Consider the following 26987-nt stretch of genomic DNA (forward strand, 5'->3'; position numbering starts at 1 on the left):
TAGTTACTGTAGTTAGTTACTGCGAGAGGGAGGTATAGCCAACACCAACTCGGATCGCTGCCCTCAACACTCTCCTATCATCAGGTTCTTGTAGTGTATGTTTTGTCTTTCTCTTTTTATCCCGCCATTTACTTCTTTTAACGTCTTTTTTTCAACGGCGCTCAGCACCAATTACTTATTTTGATGTTTTTTGATGTTTTATAATGGATAGCTCTGGGTTGCTAGGCGATCGAGTACCCAGGCAATGAACCGGAAACAAGATGGCCGCGCCCGCCGCCCGTCCACTTTCAATGATAAAACCCATTTATCCTGGATTCTATTCCCCAGATTTCGTTTTTGATCAAAGCAAGCTTTTTCTCCAGCTTATAACAACATGTACGTTTGGGGTGAATGAAGAACAGATCGTGGCTAACTCTACATTGCTAACTCCTGGTTCGGGAGTTAATGGTCTTCTAAATAAGACATCCGGCGTGGAGACCTTGGCTCGGGAGCGACACAGACTGAAACAATTCTGGTAGTCAATGAGAAACGGGTTGGATTCAGCTATTTGTTATGGAGCGCCGCAGGGCATGTACGTAAAACCAAAAGCCAAATGCTTTCTTTGTTTTCAGAGCTTTCTCTCAAGGATGTGCCGGAAAAAACTCTGCCAGCCTGCATAAAAAATGCCAAACAAGCCATTTCACGTATAGGCTGGCCCGCCTCACTGTAGAACAATAGGATTAACCCATTTTGAGCGGGAACCCCTTTTGGTGTTAGCATTATGTTGTGCTTTAGCAGATCTACAAGCTTGTAGGTCTGCTATTTTTGATAGAAAGAAACATAGCTTTTTCAGAAAACTGTCAGGATTTAGAAGATTTTTTTAGAATCTGATCTCAGGTCAGAATGGGTTAAGCGACCCTGTTCGCCCTTTAAGCCCTAGAGAGGCCAGTCCTATAGTTGAATGGTTCTCTTCCCGCATGCAGGTGAGTGCCCAGCAGCCTGTCCATAATAATATAATCATTATTTTATAATTATTCTTCTCATTATGTTACAGGTGTGCCAGGTGAGCGCCCAGCAGCCCGTCCAGACTGAGCTGCTGATGCGCTACCACCAGCTGCAGTCCCGCTTGACCACGCTGAAGATCGAAAACGAGGAGGTGAGCTCACATTACCCCTTACCCCTCTCACGTAGTCACATTACCCCTTACCCCTCTCACGTAGTCACATTTATATCAGGAAGGCTCAGCATCCTTACCCCTCTCACGTAGTCACATTTATATCCATTTGTAACTCTGAGAATGTACAAATGTGACCAATTAATGGACCCGCAAGGATCCATTTTGGTCGCATTTGTACATTATCGGACAGTGGTGGCACCCAAAAGCCAAGAGTTTGGGGGCGTGCCGTGCACCACCATGCTCTGATGGCTGACAGCGCGTCCCCGGTTCAATTCCCCAGCGGGGCAGACCATTTGCTGCGTGTCACTCCCATGCTCTCTCTACTGTACCTAAACCTGTATCGGTAAAAGCTCAGAAAAACGTATTATTTTCAGTTATTTTACTTCTACTCCACTACATCTCAGGCAAATATTGTACTTTTACTCCACTACAGTTACGAGTTATTTACTTGTTAGATTTTGATTACAAAACGTACATTAAACACTTCAGACCTACATACATTTTGGCCGTGTGCTACTTTTGCACTTTTGCTCAATACACATTTTTTATTCCTGACTTTTCATTGCATTTCTACATCGCAGTATTGATACTTTTACTTCATTAAAAAAACGTGAGTACTTTTTCCACCACTGTCTGAATATATCTCCCCAGAGCCCATAGGAGGAGCCGTACTATATATATTATATATGCATACAATCTGTTTTTGAAACTCCGTCAAGGACCCTCACTCCACGGGAGCTGAGAATGTTTAGGTTGTGATAGCACCTAATGAGCTGATTCCTCTGAAGTGTAGAGAAGGTCCTCTCGGTTGCAGCAGCAGCAGACTGCCAGACAGGGGGGAACGGAGAACGCCAGTGCTAATGGTGGTGATAATAATAACCACGGCTTGTCAGACCTGCATGCTTCACATAATGTCCCCAAAATGGCCCCTATCTGTGTCATTTGTGCCATTTAATGGGGTGTTTTTTTTTTTTATGCTGTTTATGCATCTGCCAGACACAAAGAGATGCCACGTATTTATTTATCGTTTTTTTTTGGGGTCGATTCGTCTTTCAAATAGATTTTCCTGCCTGGTAAATGGATCCATGCCTGTCCATGAAACTGTCAACAGTTGCTCAAGTTCTATATTTCTCCTTGTTTCAAGCCCCTCCGTCCTCATGAAGCCATGATGTGTTCAGTGTGGTTGTTGTGGTACATATTCCTCTCTGTCACTCACACACAATTGTGTTAACAGCTTCCAATGTTATGAGATGATTTAATCTCCGTCATCAGCCGTTATCAACACCATTCAATGAAGCCAGCATGGACATTTCTACATACTGACGTTGTTGTCAGCCATTGTCCGACGCGACGTTGGTCACGGCGTCACGCCGTCCAACTATTACTAAATCTAACCCTATCCTCAGTCTTAACCGGCCACGTAAGTCCCTCAACCTCATACAGTCTTAACTAGCCATGTAAGTCAGTTTCACAATTACAATTTAGGCATTTAGCAGACGCTCTTAATCCAGAGCGATGTACAGTAAGCAAGAACAAAACACATGGTAACACATCAAATTGGCCTACATAAAAATAGTCATCATGAATCATACATAAGTTAAGAACCTAACAGTCGAATATCTATATAATGAAACTATGCGTATACACTATAGAGTGCTATGTCTATATAAAATGCTATTTAAGTTGCATAAATTGGGCCTATGCATACGCCTGCCCTGTAAGGTCGTCGAGGCTAGGGCAACTGCTACGGAAAGTGCTACGGGCTAAGATGGAGTCTGAAGAGGTGGGTTTTCGCACGATGTTTTCGCTTTAATTTAATTTCCGCATTTCCTAGTCGCCTAGTATGTAGGAAATGTCCATATTGCCTCCATTCCATGGTCCAGTTAAGAACACATTGGTGATTATGGGTCGTTAAAGGTTTTATGACTTTCATTTCTTTTTCTTTTTTCTTTTAGGTTTTATGACCTCAATTACACCCAAAAAACCTGAACTTTGAACATTCAGTGAATTTTCTGTGGTCTGAAGTTTTCTTTGGGGTTTTTTGGGCCTTTTGAGCTACAATGAAAACAGGCAACACAGTGAAACAGTGACATCTGCTGGCAAATCCCATTGACATATACGGGATTTGCAGTAAGTGATGTCACTTACTGCCGGCAAATCAGAGCACCTGTTTGAGCCAGAAAACCCCAGATCACAGAAAATCTACTGAATGTTGAAAGTTCATGTTTTTTGGGTGCAATTGAGATTAGAAAACCTAAAAAAGAAACAAGAACAATTCCAAAACCTTTTTTTTAATGTCACAACACCTTTAACGTGTCCAGGTGAGGAAGACCCTGGACGCCACCATGCAGACCCTGCAGGACATGCTGACCGTGGAGGACTTTGACGTGTCGGACGCGTTCCAACACAGCCGCTCCACCGAGTCCATCAGGTCGGTGGCCTCGGAGTCCTACATGAGCAAGATGAACGTCGCCAAGAGGAGAGCCAACCAGCAGGAGACGGAAGTCTTCTACTTTACCGTGAGTTTCTGAGGGGGCGCCACAGGTTTAACGTTTGTTTTTAAAACGCCATTGGCAATGAAGGTAAAACGTACGTCATCTTGTCCCTGACACAAACATTAAGTGCCATTAACAATAAAGAGAATTTAATGTTGGGCAGTTGCCTTTCTAATTGAATAAAGGCGTTCCTCATTTTTAACCCATTCTGACCGGGCACCCATTTTGGTGTCAGCATCATGTTATGCTTTAGCTATTTAAAAATAGCAGATCTACAAGCTCATATCGCGCCACCGAGTGGCGCGATACGAGCTTGTAGGTCTGCTATTTTTGAAAAATCGAAGAGCGACTGACATTATTAGAATCTGATCTCGGGTCAGAATGGGTTCATCAGACCAGTGTGTGTCCAGTGGAAACCTCGTATGAATCTGATCTCAGGTCAGAATGGGTTAACTTTGAGTGCCCGGATCCTCTCTCTGTCTTGAACCCGTTTTGGATCCGGTTTAAAGGCACCTTTTTAACATTATCACGTTTTGCTATCTCCGTTGAGCACTTGGTTAGGACTCGATACCGGGCACTGCACTTCCTGTGGCGGTGTGGAACGTGTGTGTCGAGTTTGAAGTCGGTGGGGTTCTCGAGTTATGTGCATTACAGCCGTACACACATACTGTACGTACGTACAGACAGACAGACGTACAGAGACATGGTGCATTTATAGAGGCAATCGACTAGGGTCCTGGTTGGAAAAAAAGTGCTCAGCATATAAAAATCAAGCCATCATCGCTACACCATTTTGTTTGCAAAAATGAAATTACAAATGGAACAAATGGAATCTGTGTCTGCCTGTGGTCACGGGTGACACCGAGCTACAGTACAGTATGTGGGGCTCATGTTGTCAGACTGCATTAGAGCTGTTCACTCACTTATACCACTCCATTTTGTGTCTTTGCAGAAATTCAAGGAGTATCTGAACGGCAGCAACCTCATCATTAAGCTGCAGGCCAAGCATGACCTACTGAAACAGACCCTGGGCGAAGGTAAGGACGGGCCTTGTTGTTCTCTGTGATGTGTGTTGATGGCAGGCGTCTTGTCCACAGTGTGGCATCCTCTAATTATGACCCAGAGAATCTGGGGATGAGTCTGTAATACAGACGCCCTCGGGCTCGTGATCATTTAGCTCCTGAGCAGCAGTGACAGAGGCAAGGGGTTCCACGGAGGGGTGTGGTTGTGCCATGGTTTGGGCATGGGGTGTAGTGAAAACTATTATCATATTTGATTTTAGATTTTAAATTTTAGACTAGTGCTGCTGCTCAGCAAATAGTCATTGATGGGAACGAGGTAGTGACTGTGGAGGAATACAAGTACTTGGGCACAACGATTCATTCCAAGCCGACATGGAATTCCAACACTGACGCCATCTATAAGAAAGGTCAGCAGAGGCTGCATTTTATGCGCAGACTGAGACAGTATACCTACCTTTGAACATATAGTTCAACCAGAACTATAATTGTTAGCCTTTTATTAGCAATTTGCAAAAGAGTAGCAGTTAACACTCTTATCGCTCCAGACGGAGTCAAAGTCAAAGTCGTACGATTAGTCACACACGTTACCGCAGTGAAATTTGTTCTCCGCATTTGACCCATCTCTTTGGAGCGGTGAGCCGCAGCGTGCGCCACGCTCATTAGTTGATTTGACCCCCAATCCAACCCATTGATGCCGAATGCAAAGCAGGGAGGCAATGGGGCCCATTTTTACAGTCTTTGGTAAAAGGTATGGGGATCGAACCCCCGACCTCCCAGTTTCAGGGAGGACACTCTAACCACAAGGCCACTGTCTGGTTAAGATGGTGTCTGCGTCTGGGCGTACTACATTTTAATGGTTCCAAATTTACACTGCATGGGCAATAAGAGTGTTAAATATTGTCAATGTATTGTGTGATCTGTTTGTATTGTGTATATGTGTGTTGGTTTTTTTTGTATCCTGCTGACTGCTTGGCACAAAACAAAATTCTGCAAAGGACAAATACAGTATCTATCTGTTTATCTATCCAGTGAGAGAGTTAATAATATTCAAAAGGAAGGCGATCACATGGAAACACATGGCCTCCCTCTCTGGTCAGTGATCTGGCTGGTGTCTGTATATAAAATAGATGAGGTCTGGACTCCCTCTCTGGTCAGTGATCTGGCTGGTGTCTGTATATAAAATAGATGAGGTCTGGACTCCCTCTCTGGTCAGTGATCTGGCTGGTGTCTGTATATAAAATAGATGAGGTCTGGACTCCCTCTCTGGTCAGTGATCTGGCTGGTGTCTGTATATAAAATAGATGAGGTCTGGACTCCCTCTCTGGTCAGTGATCTGGCTGTTGTCTGTAGATAAAATAGATGAGGTCTGGACTCCCTCTCTGGTCAGTGATCTGGCTGGTGTCTGTATATAAAATAGATGAGGTCTGGACTCCCTCTCTGGTCAGTGATCTGGCTGGTGTCTGTATATAAAATAGATGAGGTCTGGACTCCCTCTCTGGTCAGTGATCTGGCTGGTGTCTGTATATTAAATAGCCTCAGGGAGGGTCCTGCCGTGTAGTGATTCCATTTCCAGGCCATAAGAGATAATGCTCCCCCCCCCCCCCCCCCCCCCCCCCCCCCGGCCTACCTCCCTCCCTCCCTCCCTCCCTCCCTTCCCGGGGGGAAACCTTGTCGCCTCATCCGTGAACGGGTTACGCCCAGTCAATCAGCCGGGCCCAGACCAGGCCCATGTCAGCAGCTGCTCCGGCCGAGCGGCACCAGGGGTTCTCCTAATGGAAAAGGCCTGCGTTGGTTCAGAGACAGCTGAGGCCGGACAGCAGACAGGGTGTATACAGACTGACCCAATCTCTTTATAGAGTATCCTTCAGCTTCCTTTCTCTATTCTGTGGAAAGCAAACGGTGGTCATTCATTATATATTCATTGATTGATTGATTTATTGATTGAATACTTTATTAGGCAGAAATGTAAACGGTACAGAGTACAGTCAAACACGTCTAACAAGGATATCGCAGGGAGAGCGGGGTGGGGGGTGGAGTCCTTGTGGTCTTGTTTACATTCAGGTCCTGGTTATTTCAATTCATAATCATGACATGATCAAATCATCACAAATAATAAAAAATGTACAGGTTGGGAAAAAAGGAAGATGGGGGGGGGGGGGGGGGGTAGTCACTTGCCTAAGGGAGGATCATTTCCTCTCCCTTTGGCCGGCTGAAAGGTGGATTCTCAGGCCTTTTTTAAAGGACGCCGGGCGGCGGTGATTAGCATGTTTTGAGGGAAGGGGTCAGGGCATTCCACGCGTGTACACCTGTACATGTCACTTGTACACTTAGTCACAACATACACAGGCCCTGTCTCATAGCAATCTGACGCCCGCGTGTGGGAGGATGTGTTTGAATGGCCACAGCACTGAGAGCAGCAGGCGGTGTGTGTGTGGATAGAGAGGATGTGGGGGGTTTGCATTAAGTCCTGCCCATGTTTAATTATTCAGGTTATCATTCAGGGGCTGCGGGTTTAGCTCATTAGCCCTTTTGCTTCAAGACCAAAATAGACAGTGTGTTTACGCACACACACACACACACACACACACACGCACACGCACACACACACATGAGTGTGTGTGTGTGTGTGTGTGTGTGTGTGTGTGTGTGTGTGTGTGTGTGTGTGTTTCATTCTGGGAACTGAAATTATGTCAAACCCCATCTCAGTGTTTGTTTCTGCTTGGGAGAGCCCGTGTAAATGTGTGAGTGCTGGGAACCATCACTCATTGGAATGACAAGTGGCAAACGTAATGTTTTCTCTCCACCTGAACGCTCCAGAGACCGCGCAGAGCTCTTCTTTTTTTTTTTTTTACAACTGCCAAAATTATGTATATAGAGAAACGTGTCAGCCTTCAGTGTCTTTGTCCGTGGTAAAGCGGACTGTATAAACTGTTGGGATAGTGTTCTGGTCTAAAGTCTTTGTGCACGACGTGCAGTCAATGGTCAAGTCAATAGACGGACAAAGACATCTTCTTTAGCCCTAACTCATAAAGCTGTGCTCTTTGAAACGGCTTAATTTATGCAGACGTGAGAGGCAGGCTATTATCCTCCCTATATGGGGGGGACGTATACGGGACGCTGGTAGAATGCGTGTTATCAGAAATAGAAAAGAGAATATGCGTTTGGCCTACTAGGCTATACTGCCTAGATTTGCACACATTATCCAGCTACGAAACAAACGCAGCATGGTTGAGTTTGATTCTGTCTTTGTGCTGTATGATGTATTATCCTGTGCGTGCGTGCGTGCGTGCGTGCGTGCGTGCGTGCGTGTTCTTAATATTACTATACTATGTGGGTTTCCCCCAAGTATTGTTGAATTTGAGAAATAGATTGTGAGGACAATTCTCCCCACAACAACATTGTTGTTATGTTTAAAGAAAGATCTTTTAGGACTTTAGAGCTTAAAATTAGGAACAGATTCAGGTCTGGGTTAGGATTAGACATGCAGGGACTTTAGGTTTAGGAGTTATGCCTCATTTTTAGTTTTTGTGAACCAGTGTTGCACACCAAAAATAGCGAGCCGCCAAAAGTCCTAAAAGGTTGATGTCCTATAGTAGTGCGTGCATGCGTGCGTGCATGCGTGCGTGGCGTGGCGTGGCGTAGCGTGGCGTCCGTGCATGCGTGCGTGCATGCGTGTGGCATTTATTTCTATGTGCCACATTTCATTTCAATATGCATGTTTTGGTCTTCAGATTGGAACAAAAGACTCAGTGAGCCAGTGCAGACATCGCTCAGTGTCACCAGTGTTAGATGACCTCCCCCCCACCCACCAACCACCCTTCACCCCCCACCCGTCTGCTCCCCACCCACCCCCCCTCGCCCCCCTTCCTCATTCTTTGCTCTGGGAGCAGCAGCCAGACCCCCGGCCCCTTCCCTTCCCATCCTTTACTTTACTTGCCCTGCAGGGTTCTCTGGGTCCCTTGAGGTTTCTACGACGACTCATGAATAGTGGGGTTTTTTTTTTTCTCTCTTCAATACTGATGTTAATTGAACTCACTTGGAGAGTACTGTGGATAATATGGAGCCGCTCCATCTTTTTAACACTCTCCCAGAGTTCAATTAATGCTCAGGATTTTAAAGTGTATGAATGACACACACACACACACACACCACCACCACTGTAAACAGACCTTGCATGTTTTGTTTAATGATATTTCCTTTCTTTTTCGTCCACAGGTGAAAGGGCAGAGTGTGGAACCACGAGGTAAGATTAAAAAACAAAAATCCTCCACTCCACAACCCATCAGCACCATTTTGTCCTTTTGTTCAAACATAGCCAGCCATATATAGACTAGAGATGTCCCGATACTGTATCGGTATCGGAAAAGTATATATCGGCCCTTATTTGTCATATCGGGATATCGGCATGTGGAGTTTGCTTTCGAGTTGCCCAAACTGCAAGTGCACATTTGAGAAGAGAGTCTGCTATAAACACAACACGAGATCACAACACTGGTATTGCTATTCTGTATTTTATGTGGCCACACCCACCAGTTCATTAAGTATACATGGTTTTCACCTTAGCTCCACCCACCTGAACTTAAGCCTCGCCCACAGCTGTTGTTGTATGACAATGTGGGAGGGGTTAGGGTCATGATGTCACTAAAATGGTGTTATTTCGATTGGGCCTTTTGACTCAAAGGCTTTCAGCTTTCAGGAAGAACCAAAAAAATACACAGGGAAGACATATTTGAATATCATAACCAAACCTGGGGGTCTATTAGAGTAATGTTAACTCCATAAACACATGCAGAACAGAAAAAGTACAAAAATCATGGCACACTTTAAATAGTACACGGATGTCAGTCTATGCAGAAAGTTCCAACTAAAAAGACACTGACCTTTCAGAAGCATCCGAGAGATTTCACCAGAGAAGTAATCTAAAGTGTGTCCTACTGTGTCATTGTTTTTATATTATATACCTTATCATGCCACGACTGCCCAAAATAATCATTGGAACTGGGGACCCACCACCCTGACATAATAGCCGATCTACAAGCTCACAGTCCCTCGCAACAGTTTGTCTCCTTATATTATGTGACAATTTGGCCAATGCTTGAGCAGATTTAGTATAGTATAGTTTGTTAATTGTTTTGATGCAGTAAATCGTATTTCTTTATTAGTGTGGTTGCTGTAGGCACCAAACTATTGTTCTCGGTTTGAGATTTTTCTTTACAGCAAAGTGAAACCTGCTTTTTGTAAACAGAAAAGTGAATATTTTCCTTCTGCTTCACACACTGCTGTCACTGTTGTCAGTTCCCAGTGGATTGCTCGCGGCTCGCATCAGTGCAATCACACTTGCAATTCCCCAGAATTGCACCTTTCTAGTTTATTTTTTCCCCCCAAAAAAACAAATCATGTGGGGCCCCGAGCCACAGGTTGAGAACCACTGAATATTGCACCTAATCTCTTCTGAGGGAGAACATTAAAGGACAACTTTAGTTTTTTTCAACCAAGGTTCATGTTTTAGGTTGTTATTAGAGAAACTAAAAGGTGAGTGTTCATTTTCTTTCATTTGCTGCTTTCTTTCGTTTTGGGGATTTTAGCAGTTTTTGATAGGGGGACGGGGGCATTCGAGCATGGGGCTAAATATGTATTTTTTTACAAAATATTATGGCGATTTATTTTTTTATTATTTACTATAGTCCTAATAAACCCCAAGAAATTACATCTGGCCACAAAAGATCACAGGATCTATTGAATGTGACAAACTGACATATTGAGCCTATACACACAAGCCTTCCCCCAGTAGGCTATACCTTCACATTCAGTAGATCATGTGATCTTCTGTGGCCAGATGTAATATCCTGGGGTTTATTAGGACTATAGTAAATAATAAATAAATAAATCACCATCAAATTTGGTAAAAAAAATACATATTTAGCCCCATGCTTGAATGCCCCGCCCCCCTGTCAAAAAGAGCTAAAATCCCTAAAACGAAAGAAAGCAGCAAATGAAAGAAAATTTACACTCACTAATTTCTAATTAAGATGCATTTTCAGGGCTAATGGTAGGAGTTTATCTCACAACCCATTGTGATGCAATGCGTTGCCAAAGCTTTTCCACCGGTATTGCTGACTTAGGTGGACGATATGAAGTTAGGAGACTTAGGTGGCCGATATGAAGTTAGGAGACTTAGGTGTCCGATATGAAGTTAGGAGACTTAGGTGGCCGATATGAAGTTAGGAGACTTAGGTGGCCGATATGAAGTTAGGAGACTTAGGTGGCCGATATGAAGTTAGGAGACTTAGGTGGCTGATATGAAGTTAGGAGACTTTGGTGTCCGATATGAAGTTAGGAGACTTAGGTGGCCGATATGAAGTTAGGAGACTTAGGTGGCCGATATGAAGTTAGGAGACTTAGGTGGCCGATATGAAGTTAGGAGACTTAGGTGGCCGATATGAAGTTAGGAGACTTAGGTGGCCGATATGAAGTTAGGAGACTTAGGTGGCCGGTTAAGACTGAGGTTAGAGTTAAGGTTAGACGTCGCACGTCTCCGCGTTTCCACACTTCCTAACCCATTATGGGCGGGAACCCCTTGCTATGTTATAGTTTAGCTTTTGAAAAATAGCAGATCTACAAGCTTGTAGCGAGGCACCAAGTGCCGCGCTACAAGCTTGTAGATCTGCTATTTTCGGGAAAAATGTGGCGCACATCTTTGAATATTATATTCTTTCAGAGCGAACGTTTTTAACTCAAATCTTTGCTTCTGGGGGGGATCCCTGGAACAACATATTTTCAGGTGGGGGTCCGCGGCCAAATACAGATAATTCTGGGGGTCCTTGTCATGAAAAAGGTTGAGCACCGCTGACATAGAAACATAGGTTTATCAGAAAACTGTCAGGATTCAGAAGACGGCCTCAGGCCTAAATGGGTGGTTAGCATTTTGCCGTAAAGGGGAGGACGTGAGAAAGAATGAAAGCAAATCGAAAGTGTCTCCGTGAAGAGAACCACGGAACTATTCCAGTTCGCTGCATATTTGACTGCCAGGCTTACATGAGTGATAATATAATCACACCTACGCTGTGATTGTGGGCCATATTGCAATCGTTGCTGCCTGCTCGTTTTCAGAAAGCAATAATGTAGCTTTTCACTGAGATATTGTGTTGACACAAATCTGAGCTGCATTTGTTTTCATGCTGCTTGTCAAAATGAATTGTGATCAGGGAGTTCAGATAGGAAGGCGGAAATGGCGACACTGCTGTGTGTGTGTGTGTGTGTGTGTGTGTGTGTGTGTGTGTGTGTGTGTGTGTGTGTGTGTGTGCGTGTGCGTGTGCGTGTGCGTGTGCGTGTGCGTGTGCGTGTGCGTGTGCGTGCGTGCGTGCGTGCGTGCGTGCGTGCGTGCGTGCGTGCGTGCGTGCGTGCGTGCGTGCGTGCGTGCGTGTGTGCGTGCGTGCGTGCGTGCGTGCGTGCATGTCCATGCCTCAAAGCCTGAAACCTGACCATTGTCCAGACAGATAGCCATCTGTGTACCATACATATGTGTGTGTGTGACACAGAGAGAGAGAGCAAATAAATAATTCTATAGGGTTCCATGTGCAGTTCTACAGTATACTGTATATACAGTATATACAGTATACTGTATATATCGTTACTGAGAACTCCTATTATTCAAATTGTGGGCATTGAAATGCTGTCTAGATTCATTCAGTAGTTATTTGTCTTTCCACGCACACACGCACGCACATTATTGAGTCTCGTTTCCTTGCTTAAATGTCTTTTCATGCAGGTATATGCATTAGGAGTCATTAAGCAATGCTTTGTTTTCGATCTGTCAAGAAAAGTTCTTTATTATAGAGCCATGGCTCTGGTGTTGCAGGGCCCCAAATCCCTCGGCACTAGTCGGGGGGGTTAATTAGAGGGCGGACCAGTCGGGCTTAAATAACACCAGGCCAGCAGGATATAACGTCTCCTTCTGATTTTGTTTTCAACGTTTGAATAAATATCACTTCCCCCCGCACTGCCATCCATCCACACGTGACACATCCTGTACTTGCACACAAGACCTTTTGACCCCTGTATTAAGCAGGCCTTGTTACCGCCTCGCAGTGTGTTTGATGTTTTCTTTTCATTCCCCTTGTCCATCATCTCCCAGGCCCCCCACCCTACCCCCTAAACCACAGAAAATGCGGAAGCCTAGGCCACGCTCCATGTATAACCATAAGCTGTTTAACGGCAATATGGAGACCTTCATCAAGGTATACCCCCTTTAGGGCTGGTGTGTGACTGACCTGTAGCTGTGAGGCTTCAGAAGAAGGCCTCTCCTCCTTCTCTTTGTCCTCGCTCTTCATGCCTTCTGTTTGTTTCCTCTTCCCGTTCCTCTTCCAGCTGCCTTTGTCCACGCTGTAACATCTGTGTTTAACCTCGAGACAGGACAATTCACGCTTTGTCGAACGACCGTCCGCACGACAAAATGAGATGTGCTTCTATTAACTTTAATTTACAAACGCAATCGTATACGACGTGGTTGCTCGATGAAGCGTGGATGAGCCTTCAGGTCCATGTAGACTGCTGCGGTTTTTATTCTACATTTTCCGGAAAAAATAAATAAACATGGCAGCAGTCTGCAAGGACTCTCCTCCTCCTCCTCTTCTACCTCTGGCTCTGCTGGAGCAAACAGAGTGGCAAGTGAGCTGTCTCTGTATTTGTTTGCAGAACACAATTTTAGCATCCATTTGCTTTTCAAACCCAGTTAGTCTGTGTGTACAGTGGACAGAGAGGGAGAAGGCAGCGTCGGTGTTCTCTGTGGCAGTACCAATGCTTAGATCCATTTCTAACCTTGAGCGTTTGGGTGTCTTGTCGTCTGAGCTTTTTCTAACTTTGTGCTTCTCTGCTCTCCCTTTCCTCTGTGCTGCTTGTTGCTCTGCGGCTTACTGTCTCAGAGGGAGAAGGAATGCCCGTGCACGCATTCAGGTACTGTTAGTTGGACCACGATAGGTTCAGGGGGTGAAGACCACCACGGCAACAAAATAAAGTCCAGAGTGCTGATCTATCTCTGAGAGTGTATAACTGAATAGTAATAATAATAACTGCTCTGCAAAAGTCACTGCGTTTTTTTATTTGAATCCAGACAAGTAGCAGTTTAAGACGTTTACAAAAAATTGATTTAGAAGAAAATTGTAGAATCGTCCTCGGTTATAAATGGGTTTAATCGCTACCATCTGAGATTGAAAAAATGTACCCCTCAATTGTCCATTTTTGCACTGTCAGAGTTAAATTAGCACTCAAGGTTTTGCTGTGTAAAAGCCAAAATACTAATAATAACCAGTAATATTGCCTTCTGCTAAGTGCTGCACATTTCTACTAATGAGTTACACTCACATGCTAGTATGTGTATGCTAACCTGTGACAGTCTTGAGATTGTATTATAAGGTTTCCAATGTTCTGTATGCTTCTTATTTACTTGTGTATTACACCACACATTAAGACATTTACTGTACATGTATTTATTAATTGAATGTGCACACATTAGCTTTTACATATAGTTCAATACATTTGATACCTTTAAGACAAGACATTTTTATAAGCGGTTGGTAGTGTAAACAAGCATCGTAGCAATATCTACTGTATCTATGGATTAGGGTACACAATTTATTGTTTCTAATGCCTTATTCTTATTGTTTACTTTCTTTCCTCTCAGGATTCAGGCCAGCCTATTCCTCTTGTTGTTGAGAGCTGTATTAGATACATCAATCTGTATGGTAAGTGGTATCTGTGTCTGTATGGTAAGTCTTCTCTGGAGTCCTGCCTCAGGGCGGACCAGAGGTAGAAAGCTGTCGTTCCCTGATGTCATCATCGCTAGGGACACATGCTTCAGTAGGCAGGAACTGGGGGTGGCAATGAAGGACCGGGAAGTCTGGCGTGGCATTGTGGAATCCATGATCTCGACCGTGGTCGAAAAATGATGATGATGAAGTCGTGGGCCTCATCCAGCCTGCAGTGTTGTTTTCGTCGACTAAAACTTAAGACGAAAAATGTTCGTCGACTATACCCTTTTCCACTGACGGAAACTAAATGTAAACTAAGCTATGATGACTAAAACTAAGACTAAATATACTGTCAACAGATAAAAACTAGTGGACAAGAGATCCAGTATAAATCATCTCACACTTGGTTGCATGCTGAAAATAGCCGATCTACAAGCTCACAACGCGTCGCAGCGCAACGCGTTGTGAGCTTGTAGATCTGCTATAGTCATGCTGTAGATCTGCTATAGTCATTGTGACAGCAAGGCCCGCCAAAATACATTTTAGTCGACTAAATCAACTGTAGATTCAGAAGACATTCCAGGTGACTAAAATGTGACTAAAACTAAATTGAAACTATTCAAGAGACTGCAGTAACTGCCTGTCATAATTTGACCCCCCTGTATTGGACAGTATTAAGATGTTGATATTACTTTTGTATTGAACTTATAAGGCCCTTATTGCTGCCACTGGTACAGGGGCCAACCCTCTAGTACAGTGGTTGTCAAAGTGGGGCCCAGGTCTAGCTACGTATATGGAAGTCTACAAATGGAACCAGTTGTAGTTCCATTTGGTTCCATTTTTGTTATGAACGTGTCAGGCTTCATGGCGAGTGACAGAGACTGGAGACCAGAGGTCATGTATGTATTTCAACATCAACATCAGCCCCATGTTGAGAGACTGACCTGCTGAGTTTGAGGTGTAGCAATGCTGCTGTGAACTCCTTAAAGATTGAATACCCCCCCTCCCCTAAAACATGTTCATCAGGTACATGATTATACTAGGAGAAAGATTTTTTGTCACTAAAGTGGTCTATTTAGATTGGACTCAAAGGCTTTCAGCTTTTAGGAAGAAACCAAAAATACACATAGGGAAGACATATTTGACACACATGGGGGTCTATTATTAGAGTAATGTTAACTCCATAGAAACATACAAAACAGAAAAGGTAAAAAAATCATGGCACTCCATCTTTTAATTAAGCCTCATTCATACTTGGTCACACAACATGCCGTGCGTCACTGTATCCGTAGCCTGGGGTCCACCCATGCTTTCTATGGCATAGGCAGCTCCTGGCAGGATCCGCCGGGAGAATCTAGACGCAGCTGCACGACATGAGACTAATTAATTAGAGCGACAGAGGTGTGTGTGTGTGTGTGTGTGTAAATGGTAAATGGTGCATTTATATAGCGCCTTTATCCAAGGCGCTTTACATAGATTGTGCATTACATTCACCCATTCACACACACATTCATACACCGACTGCGGCGGAAGCCATGCAAGGTACCAACCAGCACATCGGGAGCAATTTGGGGTTCAGTGTCTTGCCCAAGGACACTTCGAAAAAAAACTGGAAATAAAAACGTCTGGGTTTCCGAGGCTACTATAACCGCACGTGCCGTGGCGCTTAGTTATAGCAGAACTATAGTTCTGCGTTATAGCAGAACTATAACCTCTCAACGCGTCGCTTCCACGACGTGTTGCAGGTTTTCGTCGCGCAACACCGCTGCACGACAGAGCATAAATTGGATCTTCAAAGGTTCAGTGCTGGCTGCCAAAGGCACGACGACAACATGCCAGCCGTCACCCATCGGATGGTTTGACAGTGCTGTGGATCTTTGTTTAAACCCTACAGTGTATACATCCTTGACCGGAGTCACCCAGGGGCCTATACTAGCCCCCCACCACCCCACTCATTCCTCCACCTTGTCTACCTTCTACATCTGTCTGCATCCCACCGCTGGAGCCTGGAGGCCTTTCCTCTGGATCTGGACCTAATGAAACCTCCAGAAAACTGATTAGGGGGCTCTCTAACTGAAACCATATGCTACAGCCCAGCCATGAGGCGAGGGGCCCTCTCCTCCTGGAAAACACTAGAGAGAGAGAGAGAGAGAGAGAGAGAGAGAGAGAGAGAGAGAGAGAGAGAGAGAGAGGCAGAGGGAGAGGGAGAGGGAGAAAAGCATCTCCCTTTTATGACTAGATTACATTTCCTGCTCTGTGTTGTGTGTTTCCAGCGGCCTTTCATGTGGCGGCCTTTTGGGGGTGCAGATAATGGTGGGCTAACTCTGTCTGAATCTCTCAATTCGGCTCTGATGTGCCTCTCTCTCTCTGTTGTGCTTTCAGGACTCCAGCAGCAAGGCATATTTCGGGTGCCCGGCTCCCAGGTGGAGGTCAACGATATTAAAAACTCATTTGAGAGAGGTGAGTCATCGTTTAGACCGGCAGCTCTATAGCAAACATATCTACAGGTAGTTGAGAGAGGTGAGTCATTCTTTAGACCGGCAGCTCTATAGCAAACATATCTACAGGTAGTTGAGAGAGGTGAGTCATTCTTTAGACCGGCAGCTCTATAGCAAACATATCTACAGGTAGTTGAGAGAGATAAGTCATCGTTTAGACCGGCAGCTCTATAGCAAACATATCTACAGGTAGTTGAGAGAGATGAGTCATCATTTAGACCGGCAGCTCTATAGCAAACATATCTACAGGTAGTTGAGAGAGGTGAGTCATTCTTTAGACCGGCAGCTCTATAGCAAACATATCTATAGGTAGTTGAGAGAGGTGAGTCATTGTTTAGACCAGCTCTAGCAAACATATCTATAGGTAGTTGAGAGGGATGAGTCATCGTTTAGACCGGCAGCTCTATAGCAAAAAAGAAACCATGTGACTCCCATTGGAAATGCATTGAGGCGGCCATGACACACAGAAGACACAGGACACAAGTGTGTCTTGGGTATGAGTGAGGCCTAACCACACACTTTATGGCTTTTTTTTACCAGGTGAAGACCCCTTGATTGATGACCGGAACGAGCATGACATTAACTCGATAGCGGGGGTCCTGAAGCTCTATTTCAGGGGGCTGGAAAACCCAATCTTTCCAAAGGAACGCTTCCTGGACCTCATCTCCACCATCAGTGAGTTAACGATTACGTTACGGGACGTCTCATTCTGAACCTGCCTAAAGGGATTCTCTTTCCTCACCGCGAGATGATGGCGAAGTGGGAAATCAGTTTGTTTGATTTATTGATTAGTTTATTAGACTTAAATGTAAAAACAGCAACAGAGTACAGTACAGTCAAACACTTCGTCCAAAAGGGATAGCACAGTCCTTGCGGTCGTTGTTTCCATTTAGGCCCTATGCAATCAATTCATAGACATGACATGAAGAATAACAACACAATTCAATATAATCACAGGGAAAAAAAGAAGAACAAAAAAGGAAAAATATAAAACACTGTACTTTATGTACAGAGTTGGAAAAAGGAGGGGGTGGGAGTGATCAGAAGTGATCAAATTCCCTCTCCCTTGGGCCTGCTGAAAGGTGGATTTTCAGGCCTGTTTTAAAATATCTAAGTGACATCATTCATCATACCCGGAAGTTATGCGATAAATCCTATTGAGAGGCAAAAAACTACTTCCTGGCCTCGACAGACCATACATCCAAAGAGAAAAGTCCTATCTGATTGCATTAACCGACGTTAAACTCACTCTGCCACTGGATTTGCCACTCACTTTATGCATGCGCATGTACCCTCTATACTGTATGACGGACAGCATATACATACAGTACGTAGCATTAATGCTGCCATAGATTTATAGACTTTAAGATGGATGAGTGGACTGGTGGTGTAGCATCGTCACAAATGCACCTTCCAGTCATCTCGGACAGAAGTGCCAAAGCAGATTGTGGGATATTAGGTACCATCGAGGAGAAGGACTGAGGCACATGGAAACACTCCCAACAGCCGTGGCTGTTGGACTTGTTATTTAGCACAGACAGACAGACAGACAGACAGACAGACAGACAGACAGACAGACAGACAGACAGACAGACAGACAGACAGACCCTCTGGGAAGAGAGCACAGGCCACATCAGTCTGCCGCATGTGCAGCCAGGCAGAACACCGCACGCCTTCAGAACACCCTCTCTGTTCAGCTTGCTGTGAAGGTTCTGGAGGGGGCATCTATTAAAATATCAAGTTACTGTCAGGCAGCCGGCAATATGTCTTCAGCTTCAGTATGGTAGCCTAGTCTTTGATCGACAGGCAGGCAGGCAGGCAGGCAATGCTTAGTATCTTGGTCATTTCTATATCAGAAGGAGACATTTGTGCATTTGTGCATGTTCATGCATTAACCACTTAAGCCCGATATATGTTTTCATAGGATGATGAATACCAACAAAAAAAAATCGCCCACGTTGCACTCTTAACACATTAGAGCTGCTGTTTTCCCTATTTCAATTTATCTCTCTCTCTCTCTCTCTCTCTCTCTCTCTCTCCCCCATTTCAGATAGGGACACCAGAGTTAATGTAGTTAATATGTCTTGGATTTATTTGGATCTCGTTAGTCACCGTCTGACAGCGGTGGACAGTAATTGGACGACTTTCACTGCACTACATTTCAAAGACAAATATTGTACTTTGTTTCTAGGAAGGGGGAATGTACATTATGAATGAACCTCTTTGACATTAACCACGCCCTATTTATTATAGTACTGTAGATCTGCTATTCTCATTGTTCTTGATATTTTTTGAAACATTTCTGGAAAATCTGTGATACATTTCTTGTACAACAATGCATTGATGTTAAAAAGCAAATGTTCTTTGTAATACAACTTAACTTTAACTCGGGTACAAATTAGAAATTTGATTGAGCCACTTTCACTTGTAGTTGAGTACTATTTGACCAGAAGTAGCCATACTTTGACTCAAATACGGGGGTACTAGTTACTACTTTGTGCTGTGCTGTGCAGTCTGACTCTGAATGCACATCAAGGTACCATCGCTCCTCTCTCTGTGTTTCAGAGCTGGAGTCTGGAGCTGAGAGAGCACATCACGTCCAGCAGATCACTGTGACTCTTCCACGCACCATCATCATCGTCATGAGATACCTCTTCGCCTTCCTCAACCAGTGAGTTTCATATATATATATATATATGTGACCAGTGCCAGTGGTTTAATATACAAGGGGGCCATGGTCAGTTCTTTACATATTATGAAACTGCACACTGTAACCTTTCATATGATGTATTGCTCATTGAAATTGGGGGGGAAATGAAGAAGATATGACCATTTGAAACTTGTTGAACTGGAAACCCCAAAGTACAGAATTTGCCCTTCTAATATTTCAGCAGTGATCTGTGACTTTAGGGGGCGCTGTTTTCCCTTCATTCCTCCGTTGTTCAACCAGCAGTGTTGACATGTCTGCTTATTATAATTAGTTGGCCTTGTTTCTAAAGAAAAATAATGCATAGGCCTACTGTACCAATTTTATAATAATTTATAACCCGTTACTAAAAATGTAACAAAAAATGTGATAAAAATAAAGTGTAGTTGATTATTTGGGCTTGTTTTTAAAGTGTAGTTGATTATGGAGAGTTGGTAACCAAGTGGACCCTTATTAGATCAGGCCTATGTAAATGTTCCAGATGAGTAGCCTACAAATAAAATAGCTATATTAGCCTGTTATTATTATTTGTCTGCAGAAAATAATGTATGCCAGGGTCCAGGGACAATATTTGTATTGTTGTAGATCGGCTATTTTCGCTTATTTTGGGCTTGTTTTCATATACCGGGTTGCTTATTTCTCAGAACCTGGCAACCCCGCGATAGCTTTTTAGCTACGTTTAGCATTATATATATTTTTTTATGATCAGTACTTTATTTTTGATTTTTTTACAAACACATAAAACATAAGACCTACAATACAAACACAAGCAACAACAGCAGAGTACGTATTCATGGATAGACAATTAAGATAGATAAGATAAACAAAAAGAAATTAAATAAAAAGGGAAAAAAAAGGAAAAATCAAATTAAAATGTGAAAATAGTTTACATTATTTACACGACCAAACGCAGCATCATCAACCGTATCATAATGTGTAGTAATACAATAAACAATCAAGAGGGCATTGCCTGACCATGGATCACACCAAGGGACCTGCACGTTTAGCATTATATTGATATCAATCCTGTAGCTAGAACAAGTACATATCGCACTATATTACATATCGATGTGATCTGCGTTATTATGACCTTAATTTTCATGGCAGGTACATTCCAAAGTAACTAATAATATATTATCTTCAAAAACGATTGTGTACAAAAAAGCGGATTTTAGCGGAATTTGCATACTTTGAAAGGAAAGCTGATTTTCTGATTAGCATTGGTTAGCATTGCTTAACCCAATTGTTAAAACATTAGACATAGTGACTTGTTTAAGCAATTGCAACGACTTAATGATACTAAAACGACTTTCTGATGGAATAAAAACATTCTTTAACATTCCAACTGTGTTAATGTGGCTAAAAACGAAAACCACCAAAAAAAGAAATGAATTGTATTTTCATCTATAACTCTATATCAACTGTGCCGACTTGTGGTTGAAATCACTGGCCTGGGACACGTATATATATATATATATATATATATATATATATATATATATTATATACCCTACGCAACATCATCATCGTTACCTCTTGGCCTTCCTCAACCAGTGAGTTTCATATATATATATATATATATATATATATATATATATATATATGCCGTACGCAACATCATCATCGTCACCTCTTGGCCTTCCTCAACCAGTGAGTTTCATATTGACCGACGGTTGACCTCACACCACAGCTCTTACTGTATTTAATCAGACCAGTGTGTGTCCAGTGGAAACCTCGTGTGAATCTGATCTCAGGTCAGAATGGGTTAATAATAAAAATAAAATAAAAACTTCAGAAACCTGTTGAGGAGAAGATAATCTGTGAAGACATATTGAACACATCCGCAACTTTCCTACTTTTCTAATTATCTCTCTAGCCCACTTTTTTTTTATTTACAGTAGCCCCAATCTCACCGTTCACTGGAGCACCTGTCCTATTTTCTTACTGGATGATATTAATGCTCCCTTTATTTGGGTTTCCACTTCAGCACAAAGGGGTTTGACTCCACATCTCGGGTTTTAAAAGCCTCTCCAGTGTTGGAACAATGCCAGCTGTGTAGCTTTTCCGTGGCATTCTGGCATTGAGTTCTCCTCCAAACAGATGGTTGCATGGACAGGATCGGCTGGGTTTTTCTCTCCCCTCCCCCCCTTAACTTTTTGAAAGTAATGTATAATGAAGCTTTCAAAAGCTTCGGTCGGGTCAGACATCGGGGATGTTAAAAAGTTGGTTAAAAATGTACTCTGTGCGCGCGTGCGTGCGACGTGTGCACTGTGTACACACACATTGTGTACACAGTAACACACACACACACACACACACAGAGAGACAGGCTGATGGCGCTGTTGTTCACCTGCGTGAGAGGAAATAACTCCATGCCGTAGTAGTCAGTCTGCAGTGTAAAGAAGACTGGAACTTAAGGCTGTCAGAAGCATTGAGCATGCAACAAAAAAGGCCAGATGGAGCATTTTCATTACTCCTCTGAAACCTGTTTATGGTCTCATGTGTGCGCTTTTTCTCTCTCTCTCTCTCTCTCTCTCTCTCTCTCTAAATGGTGCATTTACATACCACTTTACAGAGATTGTACACACACACACATACACGTTCATACATCGATGGCCAAGGAAAACCATGCAAGGCACCAACCTGCACAGTGGGAGCAATTATGGCTTGAGTCTTGCTCAAGACACTAATGTTGCGTTCACACGGGCAGATAAAACGATGCGGTCTACCATTCATTGACGATGGAAGCGACGTTGCAAAGACGCAACGATGCACGTAGCTGCTCCAAATCAACTCACGCATATCTACATAAAGATATGCACTTTATGTAGACTTAGATAGCATTTTATACAGACTTATAGCATGTTACGTGGACAGCACTAGAATTGCATGTTATGTAGTCATAGCACTTTATAGTATGTATAGTATAGTATAGTATATATGTACAGTTTAATTATATAGATATTCCACGGTTACGTTTTTAGCTTACGCATGGTTCATGATAACTACTTTTTATGTATGTGATGTATTGCCATGGTTTTGTTCTTGCTTAATGAAAGTCGCTCTGGATTAAGAGCTAAATGCCTAAATTGTAAATAGTTTGCATGGTTTAATCTGCGCGTGTGAACGCACCATAACTCTGGGGGAGCCTCTGGGACCAGACTCACTACCGTCGACGCAAGACACGATCCAACAATCTATCCTTCACCCACGGAGGCAGCAGCAGTGTGTCTCAGCGTTAACCTGCATCTCTTCTAAATGCTAATACTAAATGTCTATTTGAACATTTAGCATTTAATTATATTCTGAATGGAATTGGAAATTGGATAATTTACAATGAATGTAACAGAGATATGATGTATGATGTTATTAGAATTTAATAAGCGTCAAATAAGATCCTGCTCCGTGTGTATAACAAGTGCCCTTGAGCAAGGCATAGTCCAGGTCCATGCTTCAAGAGAGCTGCTCAGTGGTTAAGCCATTAAAGGGACACATCACCCTTTTTGCAAAAAAATATATGTTAATGACGTTTAGAAGATTTAGAACACTTTCCTGGGGGTCTTTATGTGTGTAATATGTGGTTTTAGTAAATGTTAGATTGTAGCTGTGAGCCCAGTGTCTCTGATCTCATGGCCACTGGGCTCACTTACTTCCTGAACTACATGTTGTCTCAGTAAGACAGCCCTCCCCCTATCCACAAGGAGGAGCAGTGCACCAAAGAATTATGGGAATTGTAGTCCAGGAAGGTAGTGAGACCAGTGTCCATGACATCAGAGACACTGGGCTCACTGCTAAAATCTAAAATATCTAAAACCACATATTACACACATAAAAAAAACCCAGGAAAGTGTTTTAAATCTTCTAAACATATATTCTTTTGCAAAAAGGGTGAAGTTTCCCTTTAAGACCTGGATCTGTGTCACCGGCTTGTGTGCAAATCTTTGAATAGATTATTCTTTCACAGCGAACCTTTTTAACTGTTTTTTCAGGTCTCAGGTGTTTTTGTTTATTTTTTATTTTTTAGTTAAAGGTATATTCAGTGATTTCACTCAAAAAACCTTAGGTTTCGTTTTTGGCTGTGGGACCCAGCCTTTCGTCCAATCAGGATAGAGAGTCAAAAACGAAACCTAAGGTTTTTTGACCCCCAGGGGTTAACTGGGGACAGGGAGGAACTCCTTATATGGCCAGCACACTCTATAGTAGGGAGGATTATCACAACAAAACAAAAAAATAAGTCATATTTGAATTAAGTGAAATCACTGAATATACCTTTAATATACTCAATAGAATTCAGTAAAAAAAAAAGTCTCGTGGAATTCTCTAAATGGACCGCTGCAGTTATTATGGGCAGGTCTCCGATTAATTTATTTAATGGGATAATTACGAAGCAGGGTTATTTAACGGGCGTAGGATTCTTTTTTCCAATTGTCTTACACTCTGTATTTGTTACATGAATGAATGTGGCTGCGACTGTTCATTATGGGAAATGTCACTGATAATGATACACAATTAACCAGTGGTGTAAAGTCATTACGTACATTTTCTTAAGTATTGTACTTAAAGGCAGTATGCAACATTCAAGCCTAAAGTTTAAAAAAACATGTATATATTTAGATTCCCCACCCCCCCCTCTTATCAGCCACTGTATAATTATGCTGGGGTGTTTTACGGCAGAAAGACACATCCCTCTGGCTTTATTTTGGTTTTGTTCCACTGTTTATGTTGACATTCCACTGTTTATGTTGACATTCCACTGTTTATGTTGACATCATAGACTGTAAAAATTAATGGTTGACATTCATAATGCAGGGAAGTTTCTGTCTGTGGGGGGAGGGGGGCTTGCTTGGCAGCACAGCTCTTAATTGATCCTTTTGAACTTCAAAGGGAAATGTGCACTTTAGTTGATCGATTGTCAATACTTTCACTCGAGTGCATTTTGAATTCCGGACCTTTTAGTATTTGTACTTTTACTACTTAACCCATTCTGGGTGGGAACCCCTTTTGTTGTTAAATCATGCGAGTACTTTATCCACCACTTTAAATAACATGAGGCATATTGCCGTCTCCTCTCTCTCTCCAGTCTCTCCCAGTACAGTGACGAGAACATGATGGACCCCTACAACCTGGCGATCTGTTTCGGCCCCACACTGATGCCCATCCCGGACGGCCAGGACCCTGTGGTCTGCCAGGTGCACGTTAACAAAGTCATCGAGACCATCATCATCCATCACGAGGTCATCTTCCCCGGGCAGCGCGAAGTCGACGGCCCCGTGTACGAGAAGTGCATGGCCGGGGGAGAGGAGTACTGGTAAGGGCCTGGGGGAGAGGAGTACTGGTAAGGGCCTGGGGGAGAGGAGTACTGGTAAGGGCCTGGGGGGGAGAGGAGTACTGGTAAGGGCCTGGGGGAGAGGAGTACTGGTAAGGGCCTGGGGGGGAGAGGAGTACTGGTAAGGGCCTGGGGGAGAGGAGTACTGGTAAGGGCCTGGGGGGGAGAGGAGTACTGGTAAGGGCCTGGGGGAGAGGAGTACTGGTAAGGGCCTGGGGGAGAGGAGTACTGGTAAGGGCCTGGGGGAGAGGAGTACTGGTAAGGGCCTGGGGGGGGAGAGGAGTACTGGTAAGGGCCTGGGGGAGAGGAGTACTGGTAAGGGCCTGGGGAGAGGAGTACTGGTAAGGGCCTGGGGAGAGGAGTACTGGTAAGGGCCTGGGGGGGAGAGGAGTACTGGTAAGGGCCTGGGGGAGAGGAGTACTGGTAAGGGCCTGGGGGGGAGAGGAGTACTGGTAAGGGCCTGGGGGGGAGAGGAGTACTGGTAAGGGCCTGGGGGGGGAGAGGAGTACTGGTAAGGGCCTGGGGGAGAGGAGTACTGGTAAGGGCCTGGGGGGGAGAGGAGTACTGGTAAGGGCCTGGGGGGGGGGGGGGGGGGGGGAGGAGTACTGGTAAGGGCCTGGGGGGGAGAGGAGTACTGGTAAGGGCCTGGGGGGGAGAGGAGTACTGGTAAGGGCCTGGGGAGAGGAGTACTGGTAAGGGCCTGGGGGGGGGGGGGGGGGAGGAGTACTGGTAAGGGCCTGGGGGGGAGAGGAGTACTGGTAAGGGCCTGGGGAGAGGAGTACTGGTAAGGGCCTGGGGGGGGGGGGGGGGGGAGGAGTACTGGTAAGGGCCTGGGGGGGAGAGGAGTACTGGTAAGGGCCTGGGGGGGGGGGGGGGGGAGGAGTACTGGTAAGGGCCTGGGGGGGAGAGGAGTACTGGTAAGGGCCTGGGGAGAGGAGTACTGGTAAGGGCCTGGGGGGGAGAGGAGTACTGGTAAGGGCCTGGGGGGGGGGGGGGGGGAGGAGTACTGGTAAGGGCCTGGGGGGGAGAGGAGTACTGGTAAGGGCCTGGGGAGAGGAGTACTGGTAAGGGCCTGGGGGGGGGGGGGGGGGGAGGAGTACTGGTAAGGGCCTGGGGGGGAGAGGAGTACTGGTAAGGGCCTGGGGGAGAGGAGTACTGGTAAGGGCCTGGGGGGGGGGGGGGGGGAGGAGTACTGGTAAGGGCCTGGGGGGGAGAGGAGTACTGGTAAGGGCCTGGGGGGGAGAGGAGTACTGGTAAGGGCCTGGGGAGAGGAGTACTGGTAAGGGCCTGGGGGGGGGGGGGGGGGAGGAGTACTGGTAAGGGCCTGGGGGGGAGAGGAGTACTGGTAAGGGCCTGGGGGGGAGAGGAGTACTGGTAAGGGCCTGGGGAGAGGAGTACTGGTAAGGGCCTGGGGGGGAGAGGAGTACTGGTAAGGGCCTGGGGGAGAGGAGTACTGGTAAGGGCCTGGGGGGGGGGGGGGGGGAGGAGTACTGGTAAGGGCCTGGGGGGGAGAGGAGTACTGGTAAGGGCCTGGGGAGAGGAGTACTGGTAAGGGCCTGGGGGGGGGGGGGGGGGGAGGAGTACTGGTAAGGGCCTGGGGGGGAGAGGAGTACTGGTAAGGGCCTGGGGAGAGGAGTACTGGTAAGGGCCTGGGGGGGGGAGAGGAGTACTGGTAAGGGCCTGGGGGGGGGGGGGGGGGGAGGAGTACTGGTAAGGGCCTGGGGGGGAGAGGAGTACTGGTAAGGGCCTGGGGGGGAGAGGAGTACTGGTAAGGGCCTGGGGAGAGGAGTACTGGTAAGGGCCTGGGGAGAGGAGTACTGGTAAGGGCCTGGGGGGGGGGGGAGTACTGGTAAGGGCCTGGGGGGGGGAGAGGAGTACTGGTAAGGGCCTGGGGGAATTAATTCACCCTTTGTCAAGTCCCGCCCGTGGTTGTGCCCCTCTTCGCACCCATTGGTTGCCGTTTCGTTGTTGGACAAAAATCCTTTCTCTCCATCCACTACCATTGAAATAACGTGTTTTTCAGTTGCTTCGTATTGA

At 44.9% G+C, this 26987-nt stretch overlaps 1 protein-coding gene across 1 annotated transcript in view; it reads left to right on the top strand.

Annotated features, from left to right (window-relative positions):
* The window catches only part of srgap3 (SLIT-ROBO Rho GTPase activating protein 3), a 120079-nt gene that overhangs the window by 77736 nt on the left and 15356 nt on the right, over nt 1-26987 (top strand). Inside the window, exons 8-17 of the mRNA XM_083771828.1 lie at nt 1034-1135; nt 3478-3675; nt 4604-4688; nt 8889-8916; nt 12808-12910; nt 14353-14413; nt 16802-16879; nt 17458-17592; nt 19483-19588; nt 24705-24932. Of these exons, the coding sequence (XP_083627954.1) occupies nt 1034-1135; nt 3478-3675; nt 4604-4688; nt 8889-8916; nt 12808-12910; nt 14353-14413; nt 16802-16879; nt 17458-17592; nt 19483-19588; nt 24705-24932 (1124 nt within the window). The remainder of the gene's footprint in view (nt 1-1033; nt 1136-3477; nt 3676-4603; nt 4689-8888; nt 8917-12807; nt 12911-14352; nt 14414-16801; nt 16880-17457; nt 17593-19482; nt 19589-24704; nt 24933-26987) is intronic.

The sequence above is a fragment of the Protomyctophum parallelum genome, assembly GCF_964188405.1.
Source record: "Protomyctophum parallelum genome assembly, chromosome: 8".
In the NCBI taxonomy this organism is placed as follows: domain Eukaryota; kingdom Metazoa; phylum Chordata; class Actinopteri; order Myctophiformes; family Myctophidae; genus Protomyctophum; species Protomyctophum parallelum.